Source organism: Parasteatoda tepidariorum, chromosome 9 (assembly GCF_982258835.1).
Source record: "Parasteatoda tepidariorum strain Cologne lab strain chromosome 9, Ptep-v5.0, whole genome shotgun sequence".
NCBI classification, from domain to species: domain Eukaryota; kingdom Metazoa; phylum Arthropoda; class Arachnida; order Araneae; family Theridiidae; genus Parasteatoda; species Parasteatoda tepidariorum.
In genome coordinates, this window is record NC_141763.1 from 4,865,133 (window position 1) to 4,889,741 (window position 24,609).

General features: G+C 31.3%; 1 protein-coding gene and 1 long non-coding RNA gene across 2 annotated transcripts in view; one reads left to right on the forward strand and one right to left on the reverse strand.

Annotated features, from left to right (window-relative positions):
- The window catches only part of LOC107447075 (forkhead box protein F1), a 31,328-nt gene extending 27,303 nt beyond the window's left edge, over positions 1 to 4,025 (forward strand). The window contains exon 3 of the mRNA XM_016061887.4: positions 1,171 to 4,025. Coding sequence (XP_015917373.1) covers positions 1,171 to 1,442 — 272 coding nt within the window. The 3' untranslated portion in view covers positions 1,443 to 4,025. The remainder of the gene's footprint in view (positions 1 to 1,170) is intronic.
- Positions 1 to 22,811, reverse strand: part of LOC107447076 (uncharacterized) — a 50,248-nt gene extending 27,437 nt beyond the window's left edge. Inside the window, exon 1 of the long non-coding RNA XR_002376556.4 lies at positions 22,690 to 22,811. This is a non-coding gene — a long non-coding RNA (uncharacterized LOC107447076). The remainder of the gene's footprint in view (positions 1 to 22,689) is intronic.
- Positions 22,812 to 24,609: the final 1,798 nt, after the last annotated feature.

Below are 24,609 nucleotides of genomic sequence, written 5' to 3' on the forward strand. Positions count from 1 at the left end.
ATTTGAAAGCAATATCCGTTGGGGAAAAAAAAGAGGCTCGTTTATTCAGAGAAAAAAACGTCAGAACTTAAAATATCGTCTGCACTTAGTCATTTAATTTTATAACCGTTGTTGAACACCATTTCGACCACCCAATTACGCCTAGCAATGTTCAAATCCGTAGCCTTGTCATTTTGAACCCAATCCAGAAGACAAGGGAACTCTTAGATCAATTATCGAAAGAAAGATTGCGTTCGCGGGGGACTTTTTGACGGAACTAACCCACGTTTGCGTTGCATGGAGAGGAAAACTACGACCATCTCCCTTGATTAGCCTGACGGAATGGGGACTCTAACCCATGACGCGTCCAACACTGAGAATATTTTACGTCTGTAATCACTGTAGTACAGTCACTGTAGTCGGTGCAGGCCAGGTGTGGAATTCTTATCAAGCAGCCATGCCGACTGTTCACCTCATTGCGATGCTAACGCACTATCTCTTGAGATCCCACGACTGTTGCGCTAAGTCATCAACCCTTTTTAAGGCCGTGGTAAGTATACTTACCAATTTTAAAAGTCCATGGTGAACGTTTTTACCAATTTTAATATAGGTTTCCATTTGTTAATAACTTCAGCTTTCTTGAAGTGCGTTTGAATAAAATTGGTAACCATTTGTTAGTTTAAGAAAACGTATAAAAGTTATAAAATACGTAATTCCTTCTAAACTTTGAAGCATTTCTAAAATATATTTTATAAATAACAAAAAAAAAGTCAATAAGTCCCTAATAGGTCGTGGTAAATATACTTAAAAATTTAGGTTAATTTTTTGCTTCGGAAAATGAGTTATTTTTTCTTACATGAACACCAATTCCAATTTCTTACATCAATTTCAATTCCAAAAATACTCTAAATTTACCTTTACTTGAAGTAACTGGCCGATTAAAGGATAAACACATTCCCCTTAAAACCGATAATGACCAAACGTTATTCCACTTTCGAAATTTTTGTTGTTGTTGTTTCTAATGCGACTGTCACACAGGCAAGCCTGCTTGGTAAAACCGAACAAATTTAAGGCAGAGTGTGCGTTTCTCGTTTTTAAGTGGTGCCATCTATGGGCAAAAAATCGACTTCTGCCAGACTCGGAAATTTGCATTTAGAAATATTGTGTTAATGAATGAATCTTCTTCTTTAGGGTTCGAAGGAATGCCCCTGAACACCCCGTGTTGGAATCCTGCAAACTATTCCTCTTGTGCTCAACAGCAACAAGAACAGCAGCATCAGCAATGGGATGATCTGCAGCCAATGGGAGAGTTTTCACCACAGAATCATCGCATGATGGATTCCCGCTGCACAGAATGGGGTGGAGGACAACAGCACTGCTTGACCACTTCATTGGTGGATCCTCATCATCAGGCGGACTCACTCCAGCCACCCTGGTTGGTCAACAGGTGGCAATGCTTCTGAAAAATCCTACAGGACACGTGACATGTATTTTTCAAAATATGGATGGTTGACCGAGTAAAGCTGAACACAGATGGCGCTACTGGTTAAAATTCGACGTAAGCTGTAGTTCATTTACGTCGCGCTAGAGCTGCACAATGGGTGACTGTCTGGGAAACATCCCTGAGGATGATCCGAAGACATGCCATTTTGTTCCTCTGCAGAGGCACCCCCGCTTCGGTAGCCCGCACGTGAAGTCGAACACTTTACGGTAGAACAGTTTAAAGATATTTGGGGTAAGACTTGCAGATGACTACTTCCAATTGATTTTTACGTTTGATCCAATATTATTATACTTGTAGTGCTTTTCACTATAACGAGTTCTTTCAATTTAAATTTCAACGGAACAAACAACATATCCAGATATAGCAAAATAAGGTTTATTTTAACTCAGAAATCTTTTAATGTAAACCTGAAAAAGGATTGTTATGTGGTTTACGTATAAACCTTAAAACGAGATCTGTGGCCATCTGCTTTAATCTACACACATTACCCTCATCCAAAACCCAGGAAAACAACCTTCTGTATAAAAACCTTAAATAGAGATTGACTCAGGGTTTTCAAGCTTGTAAAAATCCTTGAATAAAGATACTCTCAAGGTGAAAATAACCTTAGATCTAGGTCATCATAAGGTTTCTTGTATGTTCAGCTAAAATCTACCTTGTCATGAAATTTTAATGGACAATGCCATTGGATCCTATAGAGTGACGTCAGTCATTATGGACCTTAAGTGACAATACTTTTTAGGAGAGCTTTTAAACCTTTTAGGAGGAAAGGTTTGAAAGTGCACTATTGTTGAAAAAAAGGTTTTTAGTAGAAACATTTTCGTGACACTAAAAGGAAAATTCCGAACACAAGGTGAGCTTTCTGGGTTGCAATATCCTTCAATATAAATTTCAAGGGAACAAACAACATTCGGAAAACTATGCTATGCCTAACGAGATGCAAAAGCAAATAAAAAATGATGAACGGAGCCAAATAAGGGATAATGCATGACAAACCTTATTTATGTTGTGATATTCATTTTGCTAAACGTGTTTGAGGATCAAGACCTGCTAGAATTTATAAATGACAAAAAAACTTTTACTAATGGTAAAATGACGCGTCCATTTAAACACACGGAACATTATGAAAAGTAGTACGCCTGTTTGCTTATCGCCTCGTAATCATACCATAAGCGGAGGGATACATCGTAAACTACTTCCGGTTTTAGGAAGCTTGTTACTGTCTTATATTCAGTCAACCATCCATATTGGGGAATAAATCTCAATTTATTTATTTATTTGATGCAAGAAAATGAGCTTTTGATTGGTAAGTTCACAATCATAGGACTTCTGGTTTATATGAGGAAGTTGTGATCGGCTTATTACGATCACTCATTGGTCAAATGCTTTTTCTCATTCTGGATGAACTCCGTTAAACATTTCAAATCATCACAGGTCGTCGGATTGATTTTCCTATCCTGCCTATGTACGTGTTTCAAGACGTCACAAAATACTTTTCCTTCTTCTTCATTCATATATTTATATTGAAATCACCAGTCATTATACGTCAATAATAAAAAGAATATAAAAAATTCTTTAAATTATTATTACGTAAATACATTAAAAATGCCTGCCAGTGAAACAACAGCAGTCCCCATAGCAACGCATGCAGTGACGACGCATGCGCACTGTTTACTATGACTCTTGAACACGGTTAAAAAGTGTGCAGACGCCATCCAATCCAAACCATTACCCATTTTTGCCAATGGGTAACGAGTGAGAGTTAAGGTTATCACTTTTACCATTTAAGAAGAAGCTATGTAAACTTTGAAATCACTGATAATCTAAGTATATAGGAGATGTGACGTCACTTCCAAATAAAATTTTAAATAATCCTAGAATTGTCCATGCTGGATGACGATTCCTTTGCAATGAAGTTACCATGATTAATAGGTTCTTGTACAGACTGAATGACATTCGACTGATTGAAGCTCATTTTGTTGTATTGAAAAAAAAAATTGAGATCTATTTCACACTTAAAGAAAAAATGTGATTACTTTTTTTCCCAACTCCTGAGTACCTGAAATCACATGTGTATGCAGTCATTTGATTGACTTTTCTAGATTTCATTTAAAAATCCAGATGATCTGTGTTTTTTTTTAAAAATTCTCTTGCCATCACTGAAGGGAAAAATTGAATGCTTATAGTCGCTCCTTGAAGATTATGTATTTTCGAAATTTGACTTTATTACTCTCTCTAAATTCAAAATAAATGAGATTTTGTCTTTCTTTAAGAAAATTGTATAATCAATAAAGAAAATTGTATAATCAATAAGGAAAATTGTTTAATCAATGAAGAAAATTGTATAATCAATAAAGAAAATTGTATAATCAATAAAGAAAATTGTATAATCAATAAGGAAAATTGTTTAATCAATGAAGAAAATTGTATAATCAATAAAGAAAATTGTATAATCAATAAAGAAAATTGCTTAATCAATAAGAAAAATTGTTTAATCAATGACGAAAATTGTATAATCAATAAAGAAAATTGTATAATCAATTGAGAATTTTTGTTTTGTTAAATTGAACTCCTATGAAACAAGATTAAACTACAGTTCCAGGACATATTATTAGGAGCAACTCTAAGATTCTACGTAAAATCTTAATTATCAGGTGATACTCTATAGCAGTGGCCCGCGAAGCCTTTTTTTTGTGGCCCGCGAACTAAAATATATTAGTTGTCATTTTTTTACGGACAATTTTCGTAAAAAATCTATATGAGTTTGAAATACTTTTCTCGTTAATAAAAATCTAATTTCTTCGTTTCTGTGAAATTTAACGTACTAACAGTGCAAAAAATTTATTTCTCAGGTTTTGCATCCAAGAAAATATTTGCTCAAATAAAAAAAATAATTGTTTATGTTGCTCTTTTTTATTTCATTTTTTTTGTATTTTGTGAATATAATTTAGCGTGTGTGTATCAGAAATTTTCTCGAAGAAATTCTCCGATTTAACTTTTTGAAACCACTCATTTTGGACTAAAATAGTGACACACACATTTGTAAATTTTAAATTTAAAAAGTAAATATCTATTCTCTGGTGGTTGCAGCAGGCAAACCTCAATTTTGTCATTGATCATTTTGCGTGCGACTATATAAGTTTAATACCAACCTTTTTAAAGTTTTATGTCTTGACAATTAGATATCTATTGCACATTAATTGTTTAATACATGGGTGCACATTAAAGTTATTATAGCCTCAATTTTTTAATATGCAATTAAATATTTTCGAAAATCTACTTCTTATTTTAATTTGTAATACAATACTTTTGTTTTGTACAATCTGACAGTAATATTTAATGTTCCTACAAGCATGTATAGGAGTCCTACGTAAAATTTTGATTAAAGTTGCGGCCCGTGTTTTTAATAGTGGCCTTCATGTAAGTTGGAAACTCTATAGCTATAGAGTGCGACTGAAACCGGTTTGCACTAGTTTACGTTCTTATATCAATGGGTTAACATTGTAAAGCAATATCTTTATATAATATAAGAAGAGAGTGAAACGATAGCCCAATCACAGAACACTTGTAGTTAGCAAAACAGCCAATTGAAATTATGAACGAATTGTGTGTGAAAAGGTAATAATTTTTAATAATGCTGCTTGCTAAAATGTTACACTAAAATTACACTAACTAATAGTCTGCATTGAAGTAATAAAATACCGATTTTTCTATATATTGAATTATTTTTTATCTGTCATTGGACCTTCTATGGGCCGAAACGAATGTTGCCCCCTAAAATAATTCCTCATAAGGCATACATCACACTAGTTTATTTCAAAATTGGCGAGTCACACTTTACTAGTCTCCCTTGTAAGATGTGATCATTATTGAAAATATCACAAGACAAATTTTGTCTCAACTGAAAAAAATATTAAGAAATCTCCGTTCAAACTTAATTCACCTTAAAGATAATTCAAAATGTCTGCAAAAATTCTTAAGATATTCTAAAGAAATCTTAAGATGTTTTGAGGTGACATTAACTAAGGAGACTGTCGTAAGATTTTTTTAATGCAAACTTAATTCACCTTCAAGATATTCAAAATGGCTATGAAATATCTGCAAAATTTCTTAAGGTATTTTAAAGATAGCGTTAAATCTTAAGAAATTCTGCAAACTTTTGAATAATTTCTTAAGAAAATGATATTTTCTTAAGAGAATCTTAAGATCATTTTCAGAGGGGCATCTCTGAGCAAAAGCTCATAATCCTGCAAGTCAAATTGAGGAACATTTTGCTTAAGTTTGCAAATCTTCAAAAAAAGGGGATTATTAACTGTTTTTTTTTTCTTCTTTTTTTTCCGATAAAAACACATAAATCAGAATCAAGCGAAATAGAAAAAAGTGATGCCCTAGAAAGTAAAATTGATGGAGAAAAGGAAAACTTAAAAAAAATCATCAAACTATTAATGACTCCAACAATGCTTAATTAATTTTTAAATATGGTTTTATTTCAAAGATAGTTGAAATAAAGCCATGACCATTAGTTGAAAACATTAGTTGAAATAAAACCATATGAAACTAAAAATCGAAATAAATTTTTAAGAGAGCCCTGAAAAATCGCAATTCATCTTGATTAACTGGTATTAGATACTTTTTAATAAGTGCCCATGATACATTGAGGATTTTGAAGGCTGAGTGCAATTGTCAGTGTTACGATTCTTAAGGATAAATGCCCGGCAGTGATGCATTTAAAATGTTACTGTCCCCTTCTAATTTCCATACATAAGATTCTTAATTGATTGCTAAAAATAAACCGATAGTAAAGTAACTATACACGAAATTTCATTTAGTTTTGACGATTTAAAAAATTACATTGCAATGAAAATTTTAATGACTCGGTTAACCCACCACCCAACAGTTTAACACGGAAAAAGTCAACCGTCGTTGAACACAAGACACAATTTTTGGGTATACGACTACTATTGTTCAACTCCGTAGCCTTGTAATTTTGAACCCGATCCAGAAGACAAGTGAACTCCTGGATCAGGCATTGGTAGAAGTTTGCCTTCGTGGAGGACTTTTTGATGGAACTAACCCGCATTTTAGTTACATGGAGAGGAAGACCACGAGAACCTCCCACTGTTAGCCTGACGGCGAAGAGACTCTTACCCGTGATCCGTCTGCCACTGAGGATATTTCACGTCAGCACTGTGGTCGGTGCAAGCCGGAAGCGGAATTCGCATCGACTGGGATTCGAACCCTGTTCGCCTCATTGGAAATGGAACGCTCTATCCCCTGAGCCATCTCGGCTCTATCGAATGTATGTTTCACGAAATACAGGGTTTACAATTTGATTGTTTTGATTGAAATTGATTGTAACGCTGACGAAAGCTTCTCTCCACTGCGATAACAGAATGACAGTTGTTAAATTCTAACATCGCAGAATGCGCAAGACTAATGAACTCGCGCAGGATTCCGCTATACTTACTGCTCTTTACGTAGAGAAAGTTCCATCTGCATTTTGTGTTAATGTTATAGATGAATTATTTTTCATTAAGTAGCTGTTCGTAAACGCTATATTCATTTTTAATTACCCAGTATAACGGAATTACAATGCTAGAAAAACGGTAGCAATTCATTCATTATATATTCTTATTTAAAAAAAAAATGGCGTTTAATTTAGGAAAAAGTTGATTCGTCTTTTGAACAAACAATTCTGCTTTCAAGAATATTACTATTATTTATATCATTAAGACAATCATTCGCTTTTTTTCCCTTCTTAAAAGTCGATAAATATAATCATTCTGTTCATAAAATATGTTATTATTTTAAGTAAGCACAATTTTAATAATGAAAGTATACTGGATGTACGAAACAATAAGAAACAAATGAGGAGCAATTATTATACGTATATGATATATGATAAACATATATAACGGTTATATTATATATGATATCCTAATATAATATAACAGTTGGCATTGGAAGCAATTTTTATTTCTCCTATATTTATAAAAATTTCGATATAAATGTTTAGACTCGTTCAATCTCCTTCTTATTTTATTTATTCTCCTTTTTTTTTCTTCTCACATCCCGTCAATTAAAGTCATGCAAGCGATACATTTTTCCACATTCGGTACATTTTCGGATAAATAATTATGATTGAAAGAAAAGTACCTGAATTTAACATATTTTTCAAGGACATTGGAAGTTTGAATAAAAATCGTTTGCAAGTTTAGAATTCAAAATGGTCCTATGAACACGTCAAACTCTGTAGTTGTATTTCAGGGGTCAGCCAACATGTTTTCTTTTAACTTAAAAAGTTATGAACAATTAATAGGTGTGTAAAATTTTTATTCTCCCAAATGCCGTGTACATTTTTCTAAGAGCCTTCGTCATTTATAGTTTATGCGCGACAAAATAAAATGTAAACTGAATAACAGAAAAAAGGAGAGAATTTCGCGGAAAAGCATTTAAAATTGCAATAACTTCAGAAAACATTAGAATTTTCAATGTTATGTTTATAAATAAAAATTAGCCTTACAGATTTCGCATCTGTAATTGCATTTCAGATTCTAATAGAGCGGCCGGTTTTGGTTACAACAAGTTTAACTTTTTTTTATTATTCTATAGCATTTCTAGCAACCAAAAATGAAATACTCATTAAAAATAAATTATTATTTTTACGTTAAAATTGAAATGGTTAATCAGCAAATAATTAGGTTTAAATTTCATCGAAATAAAATAAGGAAATACCGGGTAATTCAAAATGAATATAGCGATTACAAACAACTATTTAATAAAAAATAATTAATATAGAGATTATAATATAGTAATTATAATAATTAACATAGAGATTATAATAATTAGCATAGAGATTGTAATAATTAAGATTATAGAGATTATAATAATTAACAAAGATATTATAATAATTAAGATTACAGAGTTTATAATAATTTACAGAGAGATTATAATATAGTGATTATAATAATTAACATAGAGATTATAATATAGTGATTATAATAATTAACATGGAGATTATAATATAGTAATTATAATAATTAACATATAGATTATAATATAGTAATTATAATAATTAACATAGAGATTATAATAATTAAGATTACAGAGATTATAATAATTAACATAAAGATCATAACATAGAGATTATAATAATTAAGATTACAGAGATTATAATAATTAACATAAAGATCATAACATAGAGATTATAATAATTAAGATTACAGAGATTATAATAATTAACTTAAAGATCATAACATAGAGATTACAGATATTATAATAATTAACATAAAGATCATAACATAGAGATTATATATAATTAGCATCTATAAGATTAACGCAGAATATTGATGGAACTTTCTTTACGTAAGGCGCAATGAAGCGGAATCATCAGTGGAAAGTCCCGTGCATTCTGCGTGTTAGAATTTAACAATTGTGATTCTGCTATCACAGTGTGCAGAGCAGATTTCGTCAGCATTACCAAGAACCTTTTTAAATAAGAACAACACAAACAGCTGGCACAGGATGTTTGAAGAAACGGGATGTTAGGGAAAAGTAGCGGGAAGGCCAAGTGCTTCAGCGGAAAACGTTGAAGGAATTCGCCGCACGTAGGACCAAAGCAGACGATAATCGACGTACGGAGGCAGTCGGGAGTTCCAAATGCCACAAACAACGGTATGGCAAAACAAAACATGCATGGTTACAACTCATGCCCAAAACAATAGAAGAACGTCGGTGACTGCCCAAATGCTTCAGAATGAAATCCGCCTAAATCATGAGAGTCTAAACTGTGACCGTTTGAGGGTCACATTGCAATTAAATAAAAAAATTCTGAGCCACACTTACAATATTTTCTCAATACATTGAAATAAAGAATCATGTAGTTTATTGTGTGTGGTTTTATTAAAATAAATTACTATGACCGTTTGAGGGCCACATTGCAAATAAAACAAAAATTTCTGTGTCACACATGCGATATTTTTTCAATACATTGAAATAAAAAAAATCATGTAGTTTATTATATAGTTTAATTAAAATAAATTACTATGACCGTTTGAGGGCCACATTGCAAATAAAACAAAAATTTCTGTGTCACACATGCGATATTCTTTCAATACATTGAAATAAAATAAATCATGTAGTTTATTATATAGTTTAATTAAAATAAATTACTATGACAGTTTGAGGGCCACATTGCAAATAAAACAAAAATTTCTGTGTCACACATGCGATATTTTTTCAATACATTGAAATAAAAAAAATCATGTAGTTTATTATATAGTTTAATTAAAATAAATTACTATGACCGTTTGAGGGCCACATTGCAAATAAAACAAAAATTTCTGTGTCACACATGCGATATTTTTTCAATACATTGAAATAAAAAAAATCATGTAGTTTATTATATAGTTTAACTAAAATAAATTACTATGACAGTTTGAGGGCCACATTGCAAATAAAACAAAAATTTCTGTGTCACACATGCGATATTTTTTCAATACATTGAAATAAAAAAAATCATGTAGCTTATTATGCAGTTTAATTAAAATAAATTACTATGACCGTTTGAGGGCCACATTGCAAATAAAACAAAAATTTCTGTGTCACACATGCGATATTTTTTCAATACATTGAAATAAAAAAAATCATGTAGTTTATTATATAGTTTTATTAAAATAAATTACTATGACCGTTTGAGGGCCACATTGCAAATAAAACAAAAATTTCTGTGTCACACATGCGATATTTTTTCAATACATTGAAATAAAAAAAATCATGTAGTTTATTATATAGTTTTATTAAAATAAATTACTATGACCGTTTGAGGGCCACATTGCAAATAAAACAAAAATTTCTGTGTCACACATGCGATATTTTTTCAATACATTGAAATAAAAAAAATCATGTAGTTTATTATACAGTTTTATTAAAATAAATTACTATGACCGTTTGAGGGCCACATTGCAAATAAAACAAAAATTTCTGTGTCACACATGCGATATTTTTTCAATACATTGAAATAAAAAAAATCATGTAGTTTATTATATAGTTTAATTAAAATAAATTACTATGACCGTTTGAGGGCCACATTGCAAATAAAACAAGAATTTCTGTGTGACACATGCGATATTTTTTCAATACATTGAAATAAAAAAAATAATGTAGTTTATTATATAGTTTAATTAAAATAAATTACTATGACCGTTTGAGGGCCACATTGCAAATAAAACAAAAATTTCTGTGTCACACATGCGATATTTTTTCAATACATTGAAATAAAAAAAATCATGTAGTTTATTATATAGTTTAATTAAAATAAATTACTATGACCGTTTGAGGGCCACATTGCAAATAAAACAAGAATTTCTGTGTGACACATGCGATATTTTTTCAATACATTGAAATAAAAAAAATAATGTAGTTTATTATATAGTTTAATTAAAATAAATTACTATGACCGTTTGAGGGCCACATTGCAAATAAAACAAAAATTTCTGTGTCACACATGCGATATTTTTTCAATACATTGAAATAAAAAAAATCATGTAGTTTATTATATAGTTTAATTAAAATAAATTACTATGACCGTTTGAGGGCCACATTGCTAATAAAACAAAAATTTCTGTGTCACACATGCGATATTTTTTCAATACATTGAAATAAAAAAAATCATGTAGTTTATTATATAGTTTAATTAAAATAAATTACTATGACCGTTTGAGGGCCACATTGCAAATAAAACAAAAATTTCTGTGTCACACATGCGATATTTTTTCAATACATTGAAATAAAAAGAATCATGTAGTTTATTATGCAGTTTTATTAAAATAAATTACTATGACCGTTTGAGGGCCACATTGCAAATAAAAAAGAAATTCTAGGTGACGTGTACAATATTTTTTCAATACATTGAAATAAAAAATCATGTAGTTTATTATGTATAGTTTTATTAAAACAAACTAACCTCTCTTTATTATTATTTTTTTCTAATTTGAATTGGATATGTTATAGATACATATTTATTTTAAATTTGTAAAAGTTTCGTTTCATTTAACTTGGATTTCATAAAGATAAAAAAAATTCAAATGGATGAATTTTCTTTTGTTGAACAAGCAAATCAATATCAGGTTCAACAATCAGGATTGTCAATTTGAATGCATTTTCGAGATGTTTGTTAGTGAACTTTGTCCTACTTTTTTTTTTTTGTAAGCTTTATGCTTGAAAATAATTGTTTACAAACATCGGTACTGCCAAAAGCTGAACACATTAATAAAGCCAGGATTGTAACAATAAGGATATTTATCGTTGGGGAGGCAATCCTTATAAAACTCCGGTCCCCCAAATTTTTTCTTTCAGTTGAATGTTACTTTGCAGTTCAATGAAGATTTGAAGGTAATTTATTTATTTCTATAGAAAATATGTAGGCATAATCTTCTTGTTTTCGAAAATCTTGAAATTTTCAAAATTTTTAATTAAATCAAAAATTAACGCAGCATATTTTTGTGCAACTCGCGGGTTTATGTGCGGTCAAAGTGCTGAAAGGTGTCAAATCTTTTACGTTTGTTTGATTTTGCAAAACTTTTAAGTCCCGCAGAGGACTGATCGTTAAGACACGGTTCCCAGCAGCTCACCGAAGTCGAACATCACTGGTTTCGGTCAGTGTGCGGGTGGGTGACCACTTGGATCAGCCTGCGTAGGGACCGAGGGTGTGCGGTATGGGTCCTCATTAAACTGTTCTATCGTAAAGTGCTCGACTTCGCGTGCAGGTCGTTGGGCTTCCGAAGCGGGGGTGCTATCCCCTCTGCAGAGGATCAAAGTTGTGATGGCTTGTCTTCGGATCATCCTCAGGGATGTTTCCCTGACGGTCGCCAATAGCCCATTGTGTAGCTCTAATGCGACGTAAATTAAATACAACAACAACAAAATTTTGACTTTATTTCAAACGCTGTTTGTTTAGAACATATTATTAATTAATTTATTTTCCCTTGAAGTCTCAAATTTAAATCATCCAAACGTTCTGTTAAGTCTACTAAAAATGCTAAATCTAAAAATCTTCAAATTCAGTCACAGGTTTCCATAAATATTTTTATTTCAGTTCTTAAATCATAAAATCTTTTGAGCCCCATACAGAGCCATCTTACTTCTGCATAATCTACAAATTCAGAGCCTCCAAATTCAGAGAATAAAGAACATCTACAAATTCAGAGCCGTTAAGAAACTCTTGAAATTGTCTATGATGAAGTAAGTCTTTTTGCTTTTAAAAAGTGAATGGTTTTTATAACAACACACTTTCCAATTTTAAAATTTTTATATATCGATTATATATTAAAATTCAATTACATACGAATCGATTATATATTAAAATTCAATTACATACGAATCGATTACATATTAAAATTCAATTACATACGAATCGATTATTTATGAAAAATATTGCAAAAAATTTTTTTTAGTAAAAATTTGTGAATTTAAATATTTTCATAATTTGCGTTTGGGTCACATTTTAAAGGCCCACATGAACTTCCCGGCCGAGCCGCACTTTAAACAAGCATGGCCTAGTACACATAGAAAATCTTTGACGGATGCATATAAAATCGTTAAATCGATAATGTATCGATAAATATTTTTTCATTCAGTAGTTATAGCCGTTTGTAATCGCCCTATTCATTTTGAATTACTCTGTATATCTGTGAGAGTTTCGAATTATTTTGAATTTTATGATATTTCAAAACTACTTGATGACGAAATCAAGTTGAGTTGTTCTGTGCCTCTCATATCACATATAAATTAATATTTACCATGAAATAGTAAAAGTTTTCCCTCAAATCATAGTTTATAAATCTTATCACCATGAATGGTACAGTTGGATATCATTTGCAGAATTATCCTTTATTTTCACCAATGTTATGACTTGACAGTAAGATAGTTTAAAATCAGACAGCTACGAACACAAAAAAGAAGGAAAGAAATAAAAAGGAAGATAACACTTTGAATAACTTTCGTTCTACGATCGGATTTTCACGTACTAAGTGTCAATTTTAATGGTTTTCTTCTGCTAATCTAAATACAAATCTTAATGGTTAGTGCTAACTATTAATTAAACTACAAAATCGACAACAAAAACGTACTTTCTCTGAATAAGCATACATCATTCAGGGGATAGAACGTTCACCTTCGCGTGAGGTGTAGGTTCGTATCACATCGACTGCTGGTCGATACGAATTCCGCACTCGGCTCGCACCGACCACAATGGGGACGTAAAATATTCGCAGAGGTAGACGGATCGTGGGTTAGAGTCCCCTTGCCTTCAGGCTAACCGTGGGAGGTTCTCGTGGTTTTCCTCTCTGTAACGCAAATGAGGGTTAGCTCCATCAAAATGTCCTTCTTCTGCAAATTTCTCCCAATACTTCATCCAGGAGTTCCCTTGTCTTCTGGATTGGGTTCAAAATGACAAGGCTACGGAGTTTTAACATGAGTAGTCGTAAGCCCATAAAAATCAGGTCTGCTGTTCAACGATGGTTATATATATATATAAATATTTGGATTCTTAACTATACCCGTAACCTGAGAAATAGAACCCCTTTAGCTTGATCAGGAGAGCAATCCAAAGATCCTTAATGTTAAATTCTTAATTTAACATTAAAAACAATTAACTTGTTAAATTTTTAGTCGTCTAAAAATTTATTCGTAAGATTTGGATAAAATATATTATTCAACGAATATCGAGTTTTATAGAAGCATATTTCTGACAGAATGTTATTATACATCAGCTTTTTTTCAATTTTAGTTTCTTAGTTTGTACTTTCAATGATTGATTCAATTTCAATAATATACATACGTATGAGTAGATTTGGAATAATATATTTATCAATTTCTTCAACAATATATATCTAATAATTATTAATACTAATAAGTCAACATTTTTAAGGTTCTTAAAATTTCTCAACATCTTATCTATCGTCTTAACCTTAAATTTTTTTTTTTAAATTTATGTCAGGGCGTGTTTCGCAGAACTACTTTGCCAACTATTTAATTAAATTTGAATTTTTCTAAAAATCTTATTCCTTAAGCTACCACGTATATTATTTTTTCATTAATATACTAAAAAAATTTTTTAGTACTTCGGATTGGAACTACTGTCACTTAGAATTAGAATTATTACCTGCTAGCTGAGAATTAAATCTTGTTAAGATATTAGAAACATTCTGCCGTTTAAAATTATTGAACTCAAAACAGCATATTTACTAAGCATATTATTTTTTCGAAAAATGTATATATATTATTGATTGCCTTTATTTATTGTTTCTAATTTATTTGAGCAAGGAAAAGTGAATGCATATATGTGCAAAGCAAAAAAAAAATATATATATAACAGTTTGCTTTACTTTCGAAGTGAACAAAAAATTATGGATATATACTTTTATTTTGACCCTGGTACTTGTTCTCGCCGCTAACTTCAATGAAAGTTGCCCTTTTAAAATGAATAATGTTGAAAAAATTTGCTTCAAAAAATTGTTAATATTATTTCCCAACTTTTGCACAATTCAAAAAAAAAAAAAAAAAAAATATTGTTAAATCAGGAAAGTTCTCTTATTTTGCTAAACAGCGAATACTAAAAACAGAAAATTGAAAAAATGATCTCAAAAAATTTTCTTTTTTGCATCTTTAGAATTTCCTTAATACTTAAATAAGATATAGTAAGAGATTTTTAGATAAGAAATTATTTTTCAGCTGTAATTAATATGTTCGGCAAATAGTCTTATTATGCTTTTATTTTAGAAATTATAAATATAAATTGCTCTTTTGATTTCTCAGTCAAAAGACAAGAATGTGAATGTTACATTTATGCTCAATTGAAAGGCGTGTGTGGGAGAAGAGTTATCGACAATGTCAACTTTCATCCATGAAAAGATACCCCATCATAGAATCGAGTTAACATGTTTTATATACTAGTGAATTGGAATTGTATATTTCTAGTGGTAGATACACTACAGTACTCCCCCACCAGAATTATAGCTGTGATAGAATTTGATAAATGGACACCACAAGTTGATTCATTGCAGTTTTGTGAGAAGCCGAGAGAGCTGTTTTAAGATCACCGTGCTTTTTAATGCTGATCGTTGGAGCTGTATTAAGTTCACGGTCATAGTCGCTTCTGTGTTGCCCTTAGCAGTTGAGTGTATGCAGGCTGACGTTGTGTGTGATCGAGACGAGACTGAGTAGCAACAGTGCGAGGAGTTGGATAATGTCGAAGTTACAAGTAGCAAGTCAACTGCTCAATGTGAACCATCCATCGAAGTAGGGGTGTTTAAATTGAAGTGGGCGTTACTGCCAAGGTAGGCGTGTTCACATCAAGCCCGGGTCACCAATGGGGGGAGGAGTTATCGACAATGTCAACTTTCATCTATGAAAAATACCCCATCATAGAATCGAGTCAACATGTTTTATATTGGAATTGTATATTTGTCGTGGTAGATATACACTACAGGCGACAATGATTTAACGAATCCCAGAATTAAAACAGTTTGAAGCAATTAAGCTTATTAAAATTATTAGAAATTAAACTTATTTGTTTATTTTGTTAAGAACAGTAAGGAAGAAGAGGAAAAGTAGTGAAGAACCCAGTTAATCATCATACTTACAATTCATACATTTAATATAACTTTAGTTGTTTAAGCAAAAAAATAAAATAAAGGGTAAAATATAAATTCTATTGAAATATGTCATTTTAGTATACACTAAAACATATCTAGAATAGATTTTAGATTAATGAACAAAAAATATATTTTCCAAAAATTTCGAACAGGGCGGAGACTTGTTTGAAATAATTGATTTGTAACTAATTAACTTCGATTTTAGGTTAGAAGGGTCATTCCATTGTCTTCTTCTACTTTTTGAATTTCATTTCAATTGTAGACGGAATTGTTTTACATCCCCCAAATTTTTTTTTCCTGAGAAGCAGTCAGAAAATAAAGTAAAATGAAATAAATAAATAAATAAAAAGTATTTCTTTGAATATTTTAGAAAGTTTTGACGCATTATGTTTTTTTTCCAATCCAAAAGTCATAACCATTATCTTACGTAAAACCAATTATAATATCGCGTTAAGTATTTTTATTTAATACAGGATTATTCATAATTCTCCTCCGGGGTTTCGAAGCGTTATAGTAAAAAAACGAAGACGAATATGGCAAAAAAAGAACATATGAAATTATTCCGAAAGTATTCAAGTTTTAATTCAAGCAGTTGCCAGTAGATGGCAGTAACATGTGCCACTGAAGCCAGTTGTAGTAAAGAAAAATGGCGTTTACAGGCGGAGGGAATTATGAATAACCCTGTATACTGTGTCACTCAATGAATTTTCCCCAGAAACTGAAGCATAAAGATAAAAATTTCATTATCCGCAAAAAAAAAACGTCGACACGATTTTAATTAAACGTCGACACGTTTTGAGCTCTCACGTCGCGAATCATTAACGTTTAGCGAGCCCTGAGAATGGCAACGTTTGAAGCAAATGTTTAGCCGCTCTCAAAAATAGGCACCGATTTTTAAGCAGACGTGAATGATGAAAACTAAAGTGATTTGAAATGAAATAATGCCAACTAAAAATGGAAATAAAAACTAGAGAAACCGCAGTAGCCGAGAGTTAAACGGGGAATGCATTCCTTGCCGGGGCAACCTTGGCTATATTGTATACACCAGACAGGTTTTAAAATTTAGACTACAGGAACAGGGTAGATAAGTTCATAATAAGATAATTTCATTTCTTTAATGTCTCTGAATTTAAAATATAATTTTAAAAAATCAAAAATCGGGCTTTTTTAAGGTTAAGTGCCACTGCCCGGTATACCCTACACTGATGTTTTTTTAAGGTCAAGTGCCATTGCGCGGTATATATTTGCCCGATACTCCAAACACTGATGTTTCTTCTAATCTATCGTCAGTAAGTATTAAAATGTAGAATAAATATAAATATATCAAATAAATATAATAATATTAACGAATAAATTAATATAAAATTGGATATAACAAATATTTCGGACATTCAACAAAGCGACTACGTGAATGTTGTCATTCACCGTTGAATGCCGACATTCTCCAGATTAAGGTGTTTCACCGTAACATATACACCAGACATGTTTTAAAATTTAGACTGAAGGAACAGGGTAGATAAGTTCATAATAAGATCATTTCATTTCTTAAATGTCTCTGAATTTAAAATGTAATTTTAAAAAAAAAATCGAGCTTTGTTTACAATTTTACTCGTTTAAATTCATTTTCAATATCGCATTCTTAGGGCTTACTCTCAATCCGGTGTCCATACTGTCAGACGGACTAATACAGAAAATCTTTATTTTGATACACAGGCTATCTGCTACATTCTAGATTTTCAAATTCATGACTTTCCATGACTAATTCCAAGAACTTTTCATGACTTAACGAAGTTACTATTTTCTCCGATAAAAACAGAATAGTAAATTTAAAAAGCATTATAATGATATTAATTAAAATGATAGGTATAACCAAAATTGTTATACTCTACAGCTTCACATTTATTGATTTTAAATTTAAAAAAAAAACAGAGTAAAGAAAGAGTTGAAGCAATAAAATAGCTGAGTAAATAATTTTTTTTTCCCTGCAGAATTATATTCTAAATATACTTTTCTTGTTCATCAGAAAGGAAAGAAATACTCCTGATTTTTCTGTTCTCATTTCGGAATAAGAAAAATTCGCCAATGACTGGCTTGCCTTCAGCTAAAATTTTAAATTGATAAAATTAAAACAAGAAATAATAACAAAAATTCTGAAATCACAGGAGTTTAAAAGATGAAGAAAGCTCTAGAAAAGATGTTTTTTTTTCCTTTCATTTTTTGAAAGAACACCATAATTTTTAAAGAACAGGATAAAAACATTTTATATTTAAATAAAATTTGACTGTGAGTAGGGATTTTGTTACCAATTCAGATATTCGGAACACCATGAAATTGGGGGGGAGGGGGGTGAATTCCATTTTAAAAATTAGATTTTCCGGCGACCTAAATATCCATGACTTTTCATGATTTTTTTTAAAAAAAATAGTTAAAATCATGATATTTCATGACAAATTTTGTTCAATACAAAAATTCATGACTTTCCATGACTTTCCAGTTTGCAGTTGTGATCACATTCAGCTACGCGTTGAATTTCATATTCTTGGAATCAACCGCTTACCCGCAAACAGGTATACACAAACACATACACACAAATTCTTTATTCAAATTATAAATTACTTGCTCAATACCTAACTAAGCTTTCTCTTTCATTAATTATAGTTTTTTTTTTTACAAAAGTATATTTGATTGATTTTAATGTTTTTTAAAATATCTCCTCCTGTCCTAGGTTACATTTCAGGGCTCCAGTCCTCGGCGGTCAAAAATTCCCCGCGGACAACGAATTTCTCGAATCCGACGTCCGCGCGGGCGGCCATTTTCCCGTTAATGTTCGCGATACATTTTCAATTTTTGTTATCTTACAAGCGCCTCACTTCTAAAATGATCCTCTAATCTAGAAATACAGCAACAAACTGCGCATGGTGGAATTGATGTTTTCTCTGTACTTCAGCGGTTGAAAGGGGCTTTTGAGCAATGAACTTACAAAAAAACGCATTACATACTGGTCTTAAACAAGAAGCGTTAAACGCAATTAAGAACATCTACCTAAATGGAAAATCCTTTTCAGATTTCTGTGCAGAAACCTCTGTGAATCATTGGCTTGGTTGTGGAACAGGCAAACGTCATATTTGATTCATTTAAAACACGCAGTACCCTCGGATAAATTGACATTCCAGATAAATTGACCTTTGTCATTGAAATTATTTCATAAAAGAAATAAATTATTTCATAAAAGAAATACTAGGTTACTATTAGTAACCTAGTATTTCTTTTATTACTGTATAATGTGATCCTAGTAACTACTAATTCATTGTGCTATCTATATACATGTTTGTTATAAATAAGAGAAAATTATATTTTTATTTATTTAGAAGCTACGGGTTAGTTTCAAAGGAGGACGGGTACATTGTTGGACAAGCCGTCCTCGGGGATGGGTAAAATAAATGGGCTGTTACATTTCATTCCCATTTTCCACATACATTTCATTCCATTCCTAATTTTAAAACAATTATTTTTTTTTTACATACTTTTTTGATTAAGAAATCTTCATAGATTAAAATAGGATTGTTATTTTAAACTATTTATCCCGCGATGAAGAAAATTTGCTGACAAAACTTCGACAATTCAAATAGTGCAATCATATCTTTAATGCCGGACAATTCTCTGTTTGTTTTATTACTGAAGGAAAGGTTACATAATCATCAAAAGGAAATAATCAAAATTTTGATCACTTTCCAACTCCTGAGTGTACTTAAAAGCCATGCATCAATAGCATAAGCAATCGTTATGCCATTTAAAAACTACTAAATATTTAATAAATGGCAAGTTGCATAGCACCGACCCCAGTGCTGACATCTTCAGTAGTAGACGGATCATGGGTTAGAGTCCCCTGGCCATCAGACTAACCGTGATAAGTTTTCTTCTCCATGTAACACAAATGCAAGTTAGTTCCATTCGAAAGTCTCCCACGAAAGTTTCCCAATACTTGATCCAAGAGTTCCCTTGTCTTCTGAATTGAATTCATGATTACAAGGCTACGGAGTCATAAACTCGAAATTGGGTCTGCTGCTCATCGCTGGTTATTTAAAAAAGAGAATAAAAAATGAAAAAAAATATTAGTAAAAATTAGACCTTGGTGGCTCAAGGGATAGAGCATTCATCGCCCAATGATGTATACCAGGTTCAAATCCCAACAGTGGCTGGTTGATGCAAATTCCACTCCCAGCTCGCATCGACCACAGCGCTGACGTAAAATATCCTCAGTGGCAGACGGATAATGAGTTAGAATCCCCTTCCCGTTGAGCTAGCTAAGGAAGGTTTTCGCGGTTTTCCTATCCTTGTAACGCAAATGCAAGTGAGTACAATAAAACAATCCTCCACGAAAGGTTTTTTGATCCAAGTCAGAGCTTGATCCAAGAGCTTCCTTGTGAATTTAACCCTTTATCTACTGCATTATGTACTACTGAAATTTTTTTCACAAATATTTAGTTTTTTTAGCTGCCATATTGATAATTAAAGAGTATACAAGAAAAAAAAATCTCCCCGGTGCGAAATTTAATTTGTTAGTACTAATTAATTAAAGTGGAGCTCAAAAGTACCACTGTAATTAATTACCACTTTAATTAATTAGTTTAAAGTGATTGGTACTTCTAAGTACTTTCAGTAGATAAAGGGTTAAAATGACAAGCTGTGGAGTTAAACACGGGTAGAATGGGTCGGCTGTTCAACGTTGATTATAAAATAAAATTAGTAACTATTAACAAACTTAACTAAGCATCATTGACGTTAAAAATAGTATTGCTTTTCTTCTTACCGAATGAGTGTCATTTCTCCATTAATTTTGTTATTTAATATAGTTTATTTTGTTTCAGCTACAATACCTTTTACCAAAATAAATGGATGATCATTTGCGTGTTTGTTTTTCTACCATGCGAATTAGAACTATTTCTCCATTCATTATGATTTGTAGTGCATAGTTAATTCAGTTATAGTATCTATTACCAAATTCAGTTATAGTATCTATTACCAAATTAATTAAGCATCCATAATCGTATGGCGATTGACTATGCTACTTCTAAATCTGTTAGAGCCATTTATAAATTAATTTTTCTCTTTAGTACTAATAGTTTACTTTCTTATTTCAGTGAGAACCTTTAACCAAAATGATTCAAGCGGTTTACGTGACATATCGAATAAAAAATAACAAAATATCTAAGAACGGCATTTTTTTTTTTTTTAATTTAAAGGAGAGCGAACATCACTGACGCTATATTTAAAATCGTCTGCAGTTCCATTTACACCAATGGCGCTTGCTCTAAGCCAATGAGAAAATTCCATTTTTTTAAATGTCTTTCCCGAACAATCTAATTTAAATTTTTGAACGAATTTTAGAATCGGGGGGATGAAACTGCTTCTTGTTACGCACTGTTTAAATTTCAGAACGTTAGCCTTTCTGGTGTTTTAAGGGGGACGTGCTCAAACTTTTCATTTAATTCTACGCGAAATAAGATGAATAGATAAAATTGCAATTGGTTCTTTTCTCCTCGGCATTTCATTCCAGGTCACTGTGGGCCAGAAGACCATGATCTTTGACCAAAAGTCAAAAATTAAATTTTCAACTAAAATAGGCAGTTTTAATGTTCCCCAAATTAAGTATTCATAATAATTCCAAACATTATAATTTACTTTTTGGACCGACAAGAGTACAATGTCATGAAAAATATGTTAAAATTTTTTTTTTAAAATTTAACTTTTAAATTTTTATTTCAGAAATATATATAGGAATTTCACCTTACTGTTTACATTTTTATCAGAGTAATGAGTCTGAAATGATAGTACAATTTTTCAATGTGTTGGATTAGTGAATACTCTTGACAAACTTATAGTTCATATCTCATCATTTGACATTTTACAATGTTTGAATGACTTTCGAAACTAAGTTCCAAAAAGTTCCCCGAGGTCATTAGCTAAAACTTTTTTTTGTTGTCTTCTTTGACGTTTCTTCTTTCGAAAAAACCTACCCCATTTTGCCGGTATTGCAAAGGTGGACTAAATATACCGAAATACAAAAAGTATGTTTTTTTTTCTTCACGTGTTAGCGTTATTTTGTAATTAAGTCTCGTTATTTTGTAATATTACTTCTGAAATATAATTTGCTTTTCATTTTTAATACAAAATTACGAAAATTGTTATATTTTCATTGCTATATTTAATTATTTAAACGTACTATTTTATTATTGCTCACCCTATTTCTGCCGCCATTTTGTTTGTTTTTTGGTGGTATTTTTAGTGTATTTCAAAATTTCAACTATGAATTAATTCAATTTACCTGCACATAAGAACCCCTGAATACAAATTTTGAAACAAATTTTATCGAATTACTAATTTTGGCCACGAAACCTTGGATGCTGGCCCAACTGTGCAGGTTATAACTCTTTTGGGTCATTTGATGTCACTTTTGACAATCAAAGATATTGGACTTGGGTTCATAATGACAATCCATACTACACGAATCTAGATAAAAAATAAATTCAAAAAAAGTTATGAATGACTTACCGAAAAAAATGCTAAATAATTATAATCCAAAATGCGTAGTCATTTAAGGAAAACGCGAACAACCATCGAAAGAAATGAATTTTAAAGTGAGAACTGACTCTGGAAACTCTTCGACTCCAACTAACTTTTGTACAAACAAATTTTCATATAAATATTCTGCATGAATGAAATCACCCCTCTCCTGACCCCCTTACCCCCCTACACAACTATTTCGAAAACCTAAAACGCCGAGCCATCACATGACCGCACGTAAATAATGAAAAGAGGGGCTCTTAATGTTAAACATGTTGCTACTGTAAACATAAACAAATATCATCCGCAGTTAGAATGTTTACTCCATTTGTAAACTGTATATTCTAAACATCCGTTTATGTGACGGTCTTTTCCGTCCACTTCTTCAGATGCCTTCTCATAATTATGTTATTAAAAATAACCTCGGATTCCCCCCTCCCCCAATGCGGCAAATGAACGTCGTCTCTTAGTCATATTTATGAGTAAAAGGGGGGAGAGGGTGATGATTTTATTTTGAGCGCGCTAACCTAAGTGTTAATAATATTCCGTTAAAGTGAAAGTGACAGGCAGCAAAAGATACTCTTTTCCTACGATAAGACTTCCTTTTTTTTTTCTTCATCAAAAGATATTTTATTTTTTATTTTTTTTAAAGAATCTTCCAAACGATTTCAATCTTTCAGAAGATATTCTTTAAGACAAAGAATCTTCCAAACGATTTCAATCTTTCAGAAGATATTCTTTAAGACAAAGAATCTTCCAAACGATTTCAATCTTTCAGAAGATATTCTTTAAGACAAAGAATCTTCCAAACGATTTCAATCTTTCAGAAGATATTCCTTAAGACAAAGAATCTTCCAAACAATTTCAATCTTTCAGAAGATATTCTTTAAAACAGGCATCTCAAAACAAAAGCATTTAACACTTAGAAAGACTGAAACTTATTATATGCCTATATTGCCCAAAAGCAGTCAGAATGACTGAATTGTAAAAAAAATAAATAATGCGTAAAGAAATTTGAATAAAATTAGTTTTTAATACTTTTTTACATTTTTTATAGTTAGATAACAAGTTATTAGTAAATATTAACAATAAAAAATATTATATGTTGTACAAAATTCTAAGAAATTGTGTCATTATATGCATCATTGTTTTTCCAATTGAAATTAAAAGCAATCAAAATGACTTCCTTAAGGCAATCTAATGTTAATTGCATGACAGTCTCTGGCCAAATGATGAGACGCACTGTAAGATTCTACGTAAAATCTTCAATTATCAGGAGATACTCTACAGCAGTGCTTCCCTCCCAAACTTATGACTTTTGTGTACCCTTTTCTAAATTGTTCGTAACGCTGTGTACCACTCATAAAAAGAATGAATGTATTTTTTTAATATGAAAAAATTGCACAAAAGTTGAAAATCACAACTGGCTGTTGACACCACTCTTTATTAACTGTTAACTTTGCAAAAAATAGCCAATAGAAAAATACGTCATCGTAAATATTTATGGCTAGCTTTGTTTTTAAATATTCGTTTGTTGCTAGATATTTCGCATAAGAACGCGTACCCCCGCTAAATTGTTCCAGTACTCCTTTGGGAAACACTGCTCGGCTTTTGCACTTGTTTACGTTCGTGTATTAATCGGTTAACATTGTCATGCAATACGTTAAAAATAAATGCAAATGGGAAGCATATCTATAAAACTCCATCACATGTATGTTTCAATATAAGAGTATTGCCTGTAAACTGGTGCAGAACATGCAATTATTAAAATACTACAGTGTGTCTAATAATTCGAAATAATTATTATAATATACTAATATGATGCTTGAAATAAAAAATATTCTACTTTTATATGATATATCCTCTGTCAAAATTATATTAGACTAGTGGGTTGCGCCCCCTGCTCCC